General features: G+C 31.1%; 2 protein-coding genes and 1 pseudogene across 2 annotated transcripts in view; 1 reads left to right on the plus strand and 2 right to left on the minus strand.

Annotated features, from left to right (window-relative positions):
- LOC125847500 (WAT1-related protein At3g28050-like) overlaps positions 1 to 2,030 on the minus strand; it is a 6,840-nt gene extending 4,810 nt beyond the window's left edge. Inside the window, exons 1-2 of the mRNA XM_049527105.1 lie at positions 1,563 to 2,030; positions 1,405 to 1,470 (exon numbers count right to left, since the gene is read on the minus strand). Coding sequence (XP_049383062.1) covers positions 1,405 to 1,470; positions 1,563 to 1,768 — 272 coding nt within the window. The 5' untranslated portion in view covers positions 1,769 to 2,030. The remainder of the gene's footprint in view (positions 1 to 1,404; positions 1,471 to 1,562) is intronic.
- Positions 1 to 15,379, minus strand: part of LOC125846390 (alpha-dioxygenase PIOX-like) — a 30,993-nt gene that overhangs the window by 4,927 nt on the left and 10,687 nt on the right. The window lies entirely within an intron of this gene.
- LOC125847501 (uncharacterized) lies at positions 5,029 to 7,582 on the plus strand (annotated as a pseudogene).

Raw genomic sequence — 15,379 nt, forward strand, 5'->3', positions numbered from 1 at the left:
AAACAAGTCAAAATCTTAAAGGAAAAGACTTTAAACTTGAAAAAAAAAAAAACTAAAAAAAGGAAAGAAATTATACACCCCTCACCCCCGCACCCCCCACCCCACCCCACCGCAAGCCTCTCCCTTTCTTCTCTTTCTCTTACCATTCCACCATTGTTAATTCTCGATTTAGAAAAATTAGAGATTTTAACATATATAACGTATGAATTTATCATTTTTATTTCTCTTCATGCCTTCTTTCTTATTTCCATTTAAATTGATAGTGTTTTCTTAAAAGATCCATTCTTCCTTTGTTTATTTTGATTTCAAAATTGTTTTTTTTGTTTTTTCTGTTTCTACTTCTATTTGTGAGGAAGAAGGGGTGTGGGTCAAGGTGGTGTCTGAGGGGAGAGGTGAAGAGGGAGCGAGAAAATATTTGAATAATGATTTTTCATTTTTTCCGGCAAAGAAGATGTAGATGGTTTCCATTTTTTCCGGCAAAGAAGACATTTCCACTTTTCTGACAAAAAATTGTGGATGGTGATCTCCATCTTTTTCCAGAAAAAAGATGATGGAAGTAGACAATGATAAGAAGATTAAAAAAAGAAGAAGAAAGCAGGGAAATTGTAAAAAAAATGGTGATTAATTTGTGAAGAAAAGTGGTTGCAGCAGGTGTATGGTCTTGGAAGAGAAGAAAAATAAAAAGATTGTTATTGTTAAAAAAAATAATGAGAAAATAAAAGAAAAGATTTAAAAGGAAAAGGAAAAATGTTAAAATATTAATTTCACGCGCTCACCAAGATGTGAATTACACTTTTTGTGCCACGTCGACAAAAAGTGTCTAAATGGTTCAAATTCGAGAGGGTAGAGGTGTTTAATAGGTACTAGTCCTAGTTGAGGTGTCTAAGTGAATTATGTGGACAACTTTAAGGGACCGTAGATGACTTATTTGGGAGGGGATGGGGGTATGGGTGAAGGTGGGGTAAAAAAAATTGAATTTAAAAACAAGCTATAAATTTATTATTTTTTTGGGGGTGGTTGGGGGCCTAGTTTGAGGATAGGGACAAAATAAATTGATTTTTTCAACAAAAAAGTAATTGTAATTTGAAGTTGAAAGAGAGGTTTGAAAAATGTTTTTCTTAAGTTTTGAATGGAAGTCATTTTCCTTAAATTTGAGGAAAATGTGTTGATTTGGAAAACATTTTCCAAATATTTAACCCATCCAAACATGAGAAATTTGAAAAATATTTTCCGGAAAATGTTTTCCTTTCATACCAAACACACCCTCAATTGATTTGCTCATTTTTAAGACCAACAACATCCAATAATCCCAATTTTCTCGAAAATAACCGAACTTTTTTTGGGGTTTTAGCATATTGACAGATAGAGAGTGAAAAAAAACAAGAAAAAGAGTCAAATTGGTACCCGATAACTCCAAGAAGAAAGATTTTGGCGAGAATTGAGCAATTGAGAGGTGGAAGTATCCTTGATCTGCAGTTAAATGATTCCATTTTTTCAAACCCCCATCAGATTCTTGATCAAATTTTACAAATATGCAATAGAAAAAAAAACAGAGTATGTGCCTGGCAGAGAAGAAAGGAGAAGGAAGAAGTAGAAGAGCAGCAAGACCATGACTATAAACAACAAAGACATGATTACTCATGCCTTTGTTAGTAGCAGCTTTGTAAAGTGTATTTAATCCAACTATTATACATTCCATAGTCACCATAGCTGTAAATGGTAGCACTTCTTTGTAAAAAGTTGTCTCTCTGTTGTTATTGCTTCCCATTTTTGCTCTGTTTTTGCTTCAAGAACTTCAACTTTTGTATTTCCCAAATATCAATTTCTACGCGTGGCGGACATGAGCTCTACCTGAAAAATCTGATATTTAATCATACCAGTGTGTGTTTAATAATACTACTTATATATTATGGACCAGAATTCAAGTAACTGTTTTTTCAGCTAAGCTTATATTGGAATTAAAACAACTGTTTTTTAAGCTAAGTTTATATGGAAATTAAAGTTGAAATCTTTACACTTTTTTTAATTCCTAAGGTCCCATATTGGAGATGACATTTTCTGTTTTTTATTATCTTAAGATTAGAGGTTGTGCAAATTTGGTCCATCTATTCATCAAAAAGTATGTTATTTCATTTTGCTAATCAGACAGCACTTTCAACTTGCAAAAGTTTTTTTCGAATCAAACCTTCTTCTTTGTACAATTTGTAATTAGACCAAGACTAAATATTTAAACCTTTCGTTTATGACTAAATGTGGTAAACTATTTATGATTGGTCTGAGGAAGTCATGATTTATATACGTTAGTTGATGATATGGGGAAATACGGAATACGAATTGATTCATTATATCCATCTTGTTAATTTTATCTACCTATTATCGGAGATTAGAGTCCAAAATTCTTATTGAGATCTAGTTACATGGTACGTCTTGAAATTTTATATCCTCGATTCTCCTTCTTTTTCTTCCATGTCAATATTATTTTAATGATGTGCAAGGCTTGACAAGACCACAACCTACAAATTATGATGAATTTATCCTACTTATTTATGTAAAAATCTACTGGTATTTGGTTGAAATTTAATAAATGATGACATATCATTTCGCCGAAAGGAAATTAGTTTGTGCATATAATTGTGATGTAATTAAAGATGAAAAAAAACATTAGATGAATGGGCACGCTAAGTAGTAGTTGTCCTCATGAGAAATGAGAGTTGCTTGTGGGAGTCATAAAAGGATGAGTGACTATTATATTGTGCTTTGGTGTGATAAAGGGGCAATCTACATAATTGGTTTCCTTTCAAATAAACGACAAAAGAGCAAGTGAAGTTTGGAGTAATATTGGACCCGATTGAATGTAGATTTGTGTCGATAAATTTTACATGAGACTAAAACACTTTTTAACAAAATTAATTTCATATACGATCAAACTTAAACACGAAACATTTAGTTGAACATAAATAAGTACTTATTACTCAACTCTACCCTACCTTATCGGATATAATTGGCACCCATTCAACTAAAAAAGACAAGTGAAGTGTGGAGTGGAACGTGAATGGTGACACTAATTGATTGTTGACATTTCGACAATTTATGCACTTCCCTTCAATTATTGATACTTTCAGCACTACAATAATGCTTTAAAAAAAACAAACAGTGGGAGTGCCTGACAAATTGTGAAATTGACCTGCTTCTTTTATCAAAGAAAAAAATTGTAAGGAATTAAAAGAGCTAGATTAAAATCTTAAACAATACTAATTAAGTAGCACCGATATTCATAGACATCTTTAATCTTAGGTTCAAGTTAAGATTATGCTATATAATGATATAAATTTATTTAACTATAAGGTTAATTCGTTGGAAGAGTTCTCATTCAACGTGACCTAACACGAATAATTAACCTCGCTCCTTGATCAACGGGGACATGTCTAGGCTCAATTTTTTTTTTAATACAAATATGTAAATTTGTTAATGTGTGGTATGAANAAATATAATGATATAAGTTTATTTAACTATAAGGTTAATTCGTTGGAAGAGTTCTCATTCAACGTGACCTAACACGAATAATTAACCTCGCTCCTTGATCAACGGGGACATGTCTAGGCTCAATTTTTTTTTTGAATACAAATATGTAAATTTGTTAATGTGTGGTATGAAATTCAAACCTAAGTTCTACCTGCTTTAACATGAATTATGTGTCATGTACGTCTCCTATATAGTATCTAAATTGGCAGAGATAAAATGTGGTTTTCGATCTACAACAATATTCTCAACCTCATTATCAATTATGATTGTCAGGTAGAATATATTGAAACTATAATTAAATAATAAAATTCTGCTCTCTCTAAGAGTTTAAGCTTTTAAATGAGATTGTCACATATTTTAACATGATATCAGTCATCTACTTCAACAAAATACACCATAGTCCATAAAGAATATATCCAGTTCTCCACCCCCTATAAAAGGATTATTTCTTGCACTCGTAATCATAAGTGAAAGCTGAATGCACATTTCACTTTACATCCTTCTCCATTGACCACTTCTCTTCTCTTTTGAAAATGAAAAACTATTTTCATGAATAACCCATCTTTTTCTTTATTTCTAACCTAACATAATATCTCAAGCAAATTATCCTGACAACTAATTGGGAACAGAGGGAGTATAACTTACCAACTTCTCGAGGGCGTTAAGCAAAACGCATAAAATGCGAGGTTACTAACAGAAGAAGCCTAAACCACTTTTCTTGCTATAATTTACTTGTAACATTACTTAATCTTATGCTTTTCTTGCTATAATTTACTTGTGCAATAGAAGGCTTGTTTGATTTGTTGAGTCAATTACACAAACAATGTCGTCAACCTCATGCATGGACTTGATCTCCTTAGATTTTTCCCACAGAACATAATAAAATCCAGCAGATATAATAACTGCTCCAATAACACTGCATACAACATTCAAACAAATAATTCACTTCATGAATGTTGTTCTTTTTCCGATAAGTGAGAAAATGGTAATAAATAGACAGTATATTTAAAATAGTGAAAATTTCTAATATGACATATATTATACTAATATTTTCGAGTTATAGCAGTAGATTTAGACTTTCAAGTTATAACATTAAAAATTTCAGATTGTAACAGATTATTAAAAAAAAAGTTATTTTTAATAATTAAAAACATTTTATTTGAAAAGAATAAAAAGATAAAAAAAAATTAAAATAAAACGTTTCTGAAGGAAAAAAGTGAAAAAAACGGAAATAGGGGTGGCAATTAAATTTGAATTAATTTAAGATAATTATTAATTAGCATGAATTAAGGAATTTCAAACTAATTAAGAATATTCAGTTTCCTTAATTCACTCCAATTTGTTAAAATTAATTTAAAATTTTGATCTTATCCATTTTTCTTTCACGTTTCTCTTTCTTCGATTTTCTTCCAGAAATTGTCACTAGCGATAAATTGATTTTTTTTTGGTTTGAAAAAACCTAATTTTTTTTTGTGATGGACAACTACGTATCAATATTAATTAAACATGGCGGAAGATGGGTTGCTTCAGGTGAGTATTTTTAATTGTTTACTATTTTTATTTGGATTTCAGTGAATTAAAAAAAAATGAAACTGTAAATCGTCACTATATTGAATGTGATATGTTTTTTTGTATATACAATACGTTTTGTTCATAATACATATTAGTTGTTGTGAAATTGTAATATTAGTGATTTTCTTGGTAAGTTTCTGTTTTTTGGTAGTGGTTTAGTGTCACCATATTATTGATTACTGGTTTTTTCTTGGTAAGTTTCTGTAATATTATTGATTACTGGTTTTTTTCGTGAAAAAATAAATTAAAATGTATAGTTTTCAATGAATTTGTTAGTGTACGTGTAACGAATTTGGTATGAAGGTGTATTCACTAATGTGAAAAAAATGTTATTTAGAATTTTGAAGAATTGTATGACAGTTGTTTTAAGTTGATATGAAAGTGTGTTAACTAGTTAGTAAAAAAAGTTATTTTGAATTTTGAATAAGTGTATTAAAAATGTTTTAAGTTGGTATGAAATGTGAAATGTTATTATTTATATAAGTTTTGTCAATTATGTATACATTTGTGTGAAAGGAATAAACTATTTGGTATGAGAAATGTATAAATTTGGTATAAATGATGATTGTATGTATGAAATTTGTATTAAGTAGGTATGAAATCTGAAAAAAAAAAATTTAATGAAATCTGTTTGTAGTTTACTGTCTGAATGATTTTTGTATGAAAAAATAATGACAAGTGTGTATAATTGTTTTTTTTGTGTATTGTGTAAGACTTATTGTTATTTTTTTTTAATGAAACAGGGAAATATGTTAATTTTCAGATGGAGGGGATTATATATGAGTATTCTAGTCTTTATAGTGGTCTAGTAAGCGCGATAACATCGCAGCTAATGATAGATGCTAATATTCACAATATAGAGATAAAATATATAGTTAGTGATAGATATCCCCCTGTTAGTATCCACAATGATGTTGGTGTGCGGGTATTTTTAGATCAAAAGAAAGCTAATGTAGATTTCTTTACGAAATATCCATTGTGCATAACTTTGAAGAATATAGCAATAGATAATCAGGATTCTGTAGTTGTTGTGGATAGGAGACATTCTAATGTTAGTAGAGCACTAACTAACTTTGATTTATACTCCAGCAACTCCATCCGCTTGATAGGAGTGAATTTAGATGGAGTTGTCGATGAAAATACTGATGAAGAAAATGGAGTAATCAGTGACCTTTCTATTTTATTTATAGATGAAAATCAGATTTACAATGATAAAGAAGCACTTATGGATGTGATGCGACATTATGGAGTTGTGGAAAAATTCAGATTTCTTGTGACTCATTCTAGTTCATCTTGGTAAGGATTTAATTGATTGTTTGAATGTGTATTTTTTTTTAGTGTTTTGGTATATCAGTTTTTGATGAATTTTTTTTTTGTTTTTTAAACAGTTATTACCTGAAGTGTCCTGCTGATAATTGTTCCTGGATGATGAGCTCATCATGTTTGAATCAATCAAAGCTATTAAAAATAAGAAAGTATTGTGCGGAACACACTTGTTCCGTTAGAGATAGAGTGTATGCAATGCGTTAGGGAATAACTGACGTTGTAGCAGTTTTAATAATGGATGAATTTATTGATCCATCGACTTAAACACTCCAAAAGATATAGCGAAAGACGTGTTAAAAGTGCATGATGTTGCGCTAACATACATGCAGGCCTGGAGAGCTAAAGAAAAGGCGATAAAATTGGTGCGTGGAGATCCAGCCGAGTCATATGCCAAACTTTCAGGTTTTTTTTAGAACTAAATTTTGTATTTTATATTATTGACTGAATTGGTGTGAATTTTAATAATGCATCAATATGGCATGCAGTTTGTTTACAGATTGAATTCCCATTATCCATTTGGTTTCCTTTCTGTATCCAATTAATATCCATTCTGTATCTAATTTGAATATAATTGGTGCCATTTTGTATCCAACTAGTATATTTGTTGTGTTGTAATGTTCAGCTATCTAATTATAAAATTTATTGTAAAAACTGAAAAACTTCCAGGTTATCTATACATATTGGAGCAGACATTTTCTGGTTCGGTTTTAAAATTAGAAAGGACGGAATGTGATAAATTCTTATATGCATTTGTTGCATTAGAAACATGTATTAGAGGTTGGGAGTATTGTAGGTCAATTGTAGTTGTTGATGGGGCAACTTTAAGAGGCTCATATGGTGGTACAATGTTGACTGCAAGCACTATGGATCCAGGAGGTATTTTTTAAATCTTTTACATTTATAATCAATAATAAATATGATATAAGGTGTGTTTTAAATTTGTATGATGTTTTTTTTAATTGATGCATCAGGTCAAATACTTTCACTTGCTTATGCCATAGTGGATTCTGAGAATGATGCATCATGGACTTGGTTCTTTGAACAATTTAGAGAAGAATATGGAGAAAGGGAAAACATGTGTTTTATGTCAGATAGAAACGAGAGCATATGGAAAGGGACTGCCAGAGTAAATCCTGGATTGGAATATTTTGCTTGCATATGACACTTATGTTGTAATGTTTTGAAGAACTTCCATAGGAATACTGAAGATTTGAAAAAGCTATTTTTTACAATGGCAAAGGCTTATACAATACAACAATTTGAGGCGATTATGCAAAGAAAAGACCAGATAGATCCAAGAATAAGAGATTATTTATATGATATCAGGTATAGCAAGTGGTCAATGACTTATTCAAAATGTAAGCGAACATGAACCATGACTTCCAACATAGCCGAATCTTTGAATAATGTTAACAGGATAGCAAGGTGGTTGCCAGTGATTTCACTTCTTGAATTTATGAGGGTAACAATTCAAATATGGATTCATAAGCACAACGAGGAGGCTGCAAAACCTAGATCAAAGCTTAAAAAAAATATGATCTTATGCTCCAGAAAACTATTGCTTTGTCTAGCAGTATGAGGGTATGATTTTTCCTTTATTCATTATTATTTAAATGTATTCATGTATGCAATTAGTATAATTATTGAATTTAATTTAATATAAATTGCCAACTAGAATAAACAGTACATTAATTTGATATCCATTTTGTAACTATAATTCAAACCTTTTTTTGTGGCTTGTTTTTTTGTAATAGCATTTTAATGATCAATAATTTTGTGTGTTAGGTAATACCATCAACAGTTGATATGCATGTTGTTGTTGATGGACCAAAGCGGTACATAGTAAACTTAAACACTAAGATGTGTAGTTGCGAAATATTTCAAAATGATGAGATACCGTGCGGGCATGGAATAGCAGTTCTTAGATACAGAAGTCTGCATGAAATAGATTACTGCTCTCCTTTTTATAGCATGAAGAATTTTCAAGATACATATGTCATTCCTGTTAAACCTCTCCCTTGCAAGAGTACATGGGATATACCAAATTATGTTTCAGAGCCTAAATTGATGCCGCCCGGTCTAAAGAGAACAACAGGAAGACCGCAACTTGAACGCAAAGGGTTTGCTGATGTAAAATTCAAAAGGTCTAAAGTTACTTGCAGTAGATGTCGTCAAGTTGGCCACAACAGGAAGACATGTTCAAATTATCCTGTGCAAAAAATAATTATTTATTTGTTTATACTATATAAAATTTTAATTTTATTTTTTCTTTTAGACTCATGTTTTGTTTTGATATGAAGCATAATTGGTGTGAAATGCATTATAACTAAGTGTTTAATATACTGTTGCATTCATTAATCATACAAATTGCATACTGTTGGAAATAAAATTTATTTCAGTTTAATATATAAGATAGTGTTAATATTAGTGATAATTATACAAGGTAATGATGGAATGCATTTGGTATCTTGAGTAATTAATGTAGTTTATCATGAATATTAATTTGGTTTCCAACTGGTGTCCTACTATAAATGAAAATAAAACAATCCTTATACCAATCTTATTCAGGTGTCCTTCAAATACTAACTTCAGTTTATATCACACATATATATACCAACGAGAAAAATCAATTTCATGTAAACATTTATTAATTTCCTAAAAACATTCATACCATTTGTGTACCAATATTTTATCACAATTCATACAATATCCAATAATGAAACATTAAAGTCAGAGGCATACATGTATTAATCCGATTTTATACACATTTCATCCAAAAATATGTTTAGAATATAAAGTAAGCATAATGTGATATTTTTAGAAAAAAATCGCTAGTTTGACAATTAATCCAATTTCATACACGTTTGACAATTAATAGACAAATCACTATTTTCATACAAATTTAATAATTCATATCATATACACAGTTAATAGACAGTCACACCAATGTTAAAACACAATTCATACCATTATATCACAATTCATACAGTACCTAACATTCAAACATTAAAATTTGATACTAATTATAAGACAAAGTTGGTTCACGATCTCTAAATAGACATTATTTTTTAATCTAGTTAGTAATACACATTAATATCATACCTAACACGATACTAATTATAAGACAAAGTTGGTTCATGATCTCTAAATTGGTATTATTTTTGAATCTAGTTAGTAATACACATTAATAACATTAAGTCTAAATGTTGAATCAAATTGGTATGCAATTTGTATAAAACTGGCATCCCGTAAAATGATATATTCAATCTGTAATATATTCCCCAAATAGTGAATCCAACTGATATGAAGTCTATATATAACTGGTATGAAGTTTGTACATAATTGGCATCCCGAAAAATGGTAATTCATTTGTAGATGATATCTAACTGGAATTAAACATATGATATTATATATCATCAAATAATTAAACACAAAAAATTGTCCTAAAGTTAAATAAATAAAATGTTGTTCTAAAAAAGTAGAAGGTGCAGTAGACTATATCTAATTTCTTGTCCGTTGTCTTGGTGTAGGATAATTGGTGGTATCCGAAATATGTTTTTTTGCTATGCGAGGTCCACCAAATTTGCTAGCAACCGTACCAGTAACTTCACCCTCACTGATCGCGCCATCTTCATTCTTTGTTTTTCCATAATGCCATAGGATTGTGGCATACCTTTGACGATGGTACTTTGCATCGATATCAATATAACGCATATCAAAAACATCATTACTGATGTATTCAACAAATAGACATGTGTACAAACCACAATCACTGAAAAAATGAAAAAATAAGAAAGAAAAAATATTTTAAGAAATAAATTAATTTAACTTTTCTAATGAAATCAGTAAAGTATAGAAATACATACTTTGAACTATTTTCTTGTTGAGGTGCATGCATAATATGTTTGATATCAAATGAGTCAGATTGAGACTTGTGTACATATTTAGGGAGTTTATTGGCATACAGATCAAGCTTTTTACCATAAAATCCTGTGCTCGTCAAAAATAGTGGTATCATTGTTGCAAGTTTACCAACTGCTTCATTTACTTTCTTGGGGTGAACAGATCCTCCCTTCATCGAGTCGTATACATGTAGACATCTAAGCTTGATTCTGAATACAACCAAAAACCAGTGAAATTTCTCACTAATATTGACAGGAATAATGACATCGTCAATACTGTCCCAAGGAATGTTGGCAAGCAGTTTGAAGCCTCTAATGCACTGTCCAACATCGTGGTCGGGAGAAATGGATCTTATGTCTCAATTTGACTATCTCCATTGTTTCTCAATGTTATCAACCCACGTCAGAAACCAACAGTCAATCGTACTGTATGATAGTGATATAGGAGAGTACTTTGCCTTTTTTTTGCAGATAATACATAATAGTATTAACATGCTGTTAACATTTAAAAATCCATTAAAAAATGTTTCAAATATATACAGAATGCATATAAATTTCATTCTACCATCATGTTTAGTGCATTGTTCATGAAAGTATATTTTTATTCCAAATTAATTCAAAAATCATATCAAATGCATACATGAACACTGTATAGAAAGTTTATTCAGAAATCATTCAATATGCATACAACATAGATATGGATATTTTAAAATATATTTTAAACAAAAACTACAAATATAATTACAAAAATCTGAAATACGAGTTTTAAATCAACTATTTAAAAGGTTGATATATAAGACTTACCCCGTCTTCCCAATGCCTGCCAGGTTTAACCATTATGTTGGAAAAATCCTTTTCTGCAACTTTGGCAACACCAAAGTCCATTTGAGGTTCAAAACTATCTTTGAGCTTTGAATAAGCAGATTTCCTGTTAACAGTAAGAATATATTAAAAACAGTGTATACAAATTGATTGTATAATATTGAAAGAAAAAAATTGCTTTATTTTTTATTTACACATATACCTGCCACACCTAGATGAGACATCTTTGAAAACCCATTTGTTAAACTCATCGATCAACTCAGTTGCAACCTCAAACCCATTGTGACTTTCAAATGGTTGTTTAATACGAAATAAAATAGGAACTCTCCTTGAACTGCTTTTGCCTTCTGACAACCGAATATACGGAGATGTGTCATACTTGCCGGGATTTCTATTTCTTGGATGCACATCTGGGGTTGTATTAGCATTGAGAATTGGATCAAGTGCAACAATTTGTGTCATAGTAAAATTCGGATAATCATCCAATGTTGGTGGTTTTGAATTTGATGATCCAGGTATGTCAGCAGTAAAAACAACACCAACTGTTTGGTCATTTGACTTCTGAGCTTCATCTATATATTAAAAAAAAAATGTTAAACAAAATTTGAAAGTGAATATACATATCATAATAAGATTGAAACTCATACCATCCGTGTTTGAAGTATGAACGTATTCCCTCATTGAAACTGAAGGTTGATCCATTGGAGCTTTTTCAGATTCTTCAACATGTTGATGGGCATCATCCTAATGCATGACGTAATATAAAATTCAATCATAAAATAATGTGAAAAAATTGTCTCATATAAAATTTATACAAGATTAATACAAAATTTAAACAAACAACAATAACATTTCACTAATGTTGCCTTTCACATATTTGATATTGTATTCATACCAAAATTGAACCAACATAAAAAATTGAACAATAACAGTTAAAACATTATCAATATAGAAGGTTAATAAAATTTTATAACACCACTGATAAAACTGGAAAATCATACCAATTTAATACAAATATTAAATAGACAAAAACTGAAAAATATTAAACAGACAGAGACTGTATAAACATTTGGTCATACCAATTTAATACCAATATTAAACAGACAGAAATTAGAAAATCATGCATAAAATTTGGTCATACCAAAATAATACTAACTTAAGTCTAAATTTGTACATTTCATAGTTACAGTGCACATACACACTTCATATCATGATACACCAACTGCTTCAGTTTTTTAACTTGTAAAACCATTTAATACCTGTTGGTGTGTTGCTTGTGATGGTTGACCTCTTGAAGACCTAATCTCCTCAATTATCAACTTTGTCGAATTGTCGACATATGCTTTCAAGTCGGTCATGTGCTTGTCAACCTTATCAATAGATGTAGACATATATGATAACATTAAAATATTACAGAAAAATAATTAATAAAAATTAATTGAAAAGGGATAGAAGAATAACATTATCATAATTTTTAATTGTATACCTCCGCAATTTTCTTTTTCAACTCTACATACTTTTCGTCGAAGTCAACATCGTGCCTTTCTGATGTTGCTTGATCTTCTGTCTCATGGTGACTAGAAGATTGATGCAAATTGATCTGATCCATGGCATTTATCTCTTCGTCAGTAAGCACTGTGTTTCTGAATTTATGCTGTGATAACAAAATAAGATGTGAGAACTAAAATTTATAAAAAAAAATGTAATAACTTATAATTAGTAAAGGACAATAACTAAAAGATAACCTGGTTGCCATGTGTTCTGAAAATCGTATTCTTTAAGTCATCGAAAAAATACTCTCATTTGATGTCTTCCAGTTGAGAATACGCGGTGTGACATTTGAAACACGGATAGCAACTGTGTTGTCAAAAGGATGACAACACTTATAAAACCAAACCTGCTGTCACGACTCGAGAGCACCCCCAAGTCGTAACATGCGTATTCGACCTCTCGGAGGTCTTATACAAGCCTTTAGTATTCATCACATTAGATATGTAAAATAGTGTGGAATTAAGAACTCTTTAAAACAAAATCCATAAGACTCAAAGGTCATATTATTATTTTTTTAAAACAGCTTTCAAAAGTACATAAGCAGAATACTAAGTTTCTTAGCCATCTTAGACATAAACCTGAAAACATACTAGGGGCACGACCCTTTACAATCAAAAGAAGTCTACTAAGTCTATTACAAGAACCTTATCACAACACTAGAATAGAAAAGTCTTGTCCTCGACATATGAGGACATACCACAAGATCTAGGAAGAACTTCAAATCCCAAGCTTACTATAGTACCCACTCACTTGCAGGAATCTACACTTCTAGAAAATAGAGCAAAATATGGAATTAGCATAATTAAGTACTAAGTATGATGACCATGTGAAAACATGCTAAAACAGACATTTATTTGAGATATATGCTTTCATGCCATTTTTGATAAAACCTTCATACCACAATTATAAGAGACACATTTCACGTCATCATCCACATATAAGACAATACCCACATAATAGACATACTCAACTAGTACCAATGTACAATACATGAACATAAGCGACAAGTAAGCCTTTTCATCATTTATGACCTATATCTCAAGTTACCCAAAGCCACACTTAAGTGAAACATAAAGTGACCGCCCATACAATCTCTTTATATACACCTAAGTGTTCCTAAGGGTTACCATATAACAATATAACATGCTAAGTCAAAAAATTTTAATGAACCACTTAGGAGACATTTAAGCATTAAGAGGACTTTCACATAATAGCCATTTAGACTTAGGGAACTCACTTTAGTATCTTCTAAGCCTACTCGTGCAATGTGTAGATAGCATCCCATACTACCACATATACGTTGTAGAACCTATCCAATAACTAGGGTGCACATCCCACATGATAGGAATATGCATTAACCGACATAGACCATACTAGCTAGGCAAAGAATCCGGAGTCTACCCTACTCCGTGGAAGGTGTTCTACTTGCTAAAGGTAGAACTAATAAGCAACCCATGTAGGCACATGGTTTAGGAGATGTCCAAGGATGTTCATTGTACCCTAGTCTCAAACTTAAGTAGGGTCACCATCCTAACCACATCCACTCGGTGCTTAGCCTTAGTTTCCATAGAGTAATTCATTCACATGTATGCCCCAGAGTGGACCCCATTTCTAAGTTCGGCCAACTCATAGTACTTCTACCAAGAAGGGCTCCATTTCTTAGTTCTAGCCGATCAAGGTTCATTTAAGGATAGCTCATTGGCTTTCTTAGAGGGAGTTTGTTACCATTTTGGTCCACCATCTCTAAGTCTATCATTTCACACGAGAAGAAGGTCATTACCCCTAGGGTTTACCACTTTAAGGTTTAACATTCACATTTAGGAGTCTAGACTTACTCATGAAAAAGAGTACCATGCTAGGTCTAGCGTATTCAAGATATAATGTAGAAGTCCTCTTTTATCATTCATAGAAAGGGCACCATGCTTAGGTCTACCGATCCTAGACATTCAATCATTCAAAGAGCTTTCAAGTAACAAGAAGGGACATCTAAGTCTACCAAGCAAGTCACAACATTACCATATAGGGACTCTTCATAATCCAACAATCGTCACATATGAACATTTAAAGAGAACATACTTTCGATTACACTACAATAACACTTTGTACAAGATCACCTTATAACCATAAGAATACCTTCACATATTTACCTTCACATGGTACAATAAGTACACTTCATAACTTGATAACACTTTAATTCAATAGATAATGCCTTCAAGGCCATATTCATAATACAATCCATAATAAAACACCTTCACCATAACTGGATCAAACCAAGCAAGAACAATTATGTCAATAATATGATATTAAGCCAACTTACCATCCTCCAAAGCCATCCTCAACATTAATCAATAGATATAGAAAATCATAAACATCAACAATATCACAATCCATCATTTAAACCATTTAATGCAAGAACCCTTGAGTAGAGTAAGAAATAGAAGTTTTTCATAACTTTTGAGAATTTGAAAACCCTTTGAAATTCGCTCTAAAGCGAAAACTAACTTTAGATAAAGAGCCACCATACCTTAGTATTGAGAAAACCCACGAAAATTTAATGGAAGAAACCTTCAATTCGAAACCCTAGTTGCCCACATCTTCTTCTTCCTTGAGCTTGAGAGGACTTTTAGAGAAAAGAACTTTTGGGGGGTTTTAATTTGAAGAATGAATTCAAAAATACCTTTTAA

Source organism: Solanum stenotomum, chromosome 12 (genome assembly GCF_019186545.1).
Source record: "Solanum stenotomum isolate F172 chromosome 12, ASM1918654v1, whole genome shotgun sequence".
NCBI classification, from domain to species: domain Eukaryota; kingdom Viridiplantae; phylum Streptophyta; class Magnoliopsida; order Solanales; family Solanaceae; genus Solanum; species Solanum stenotomum.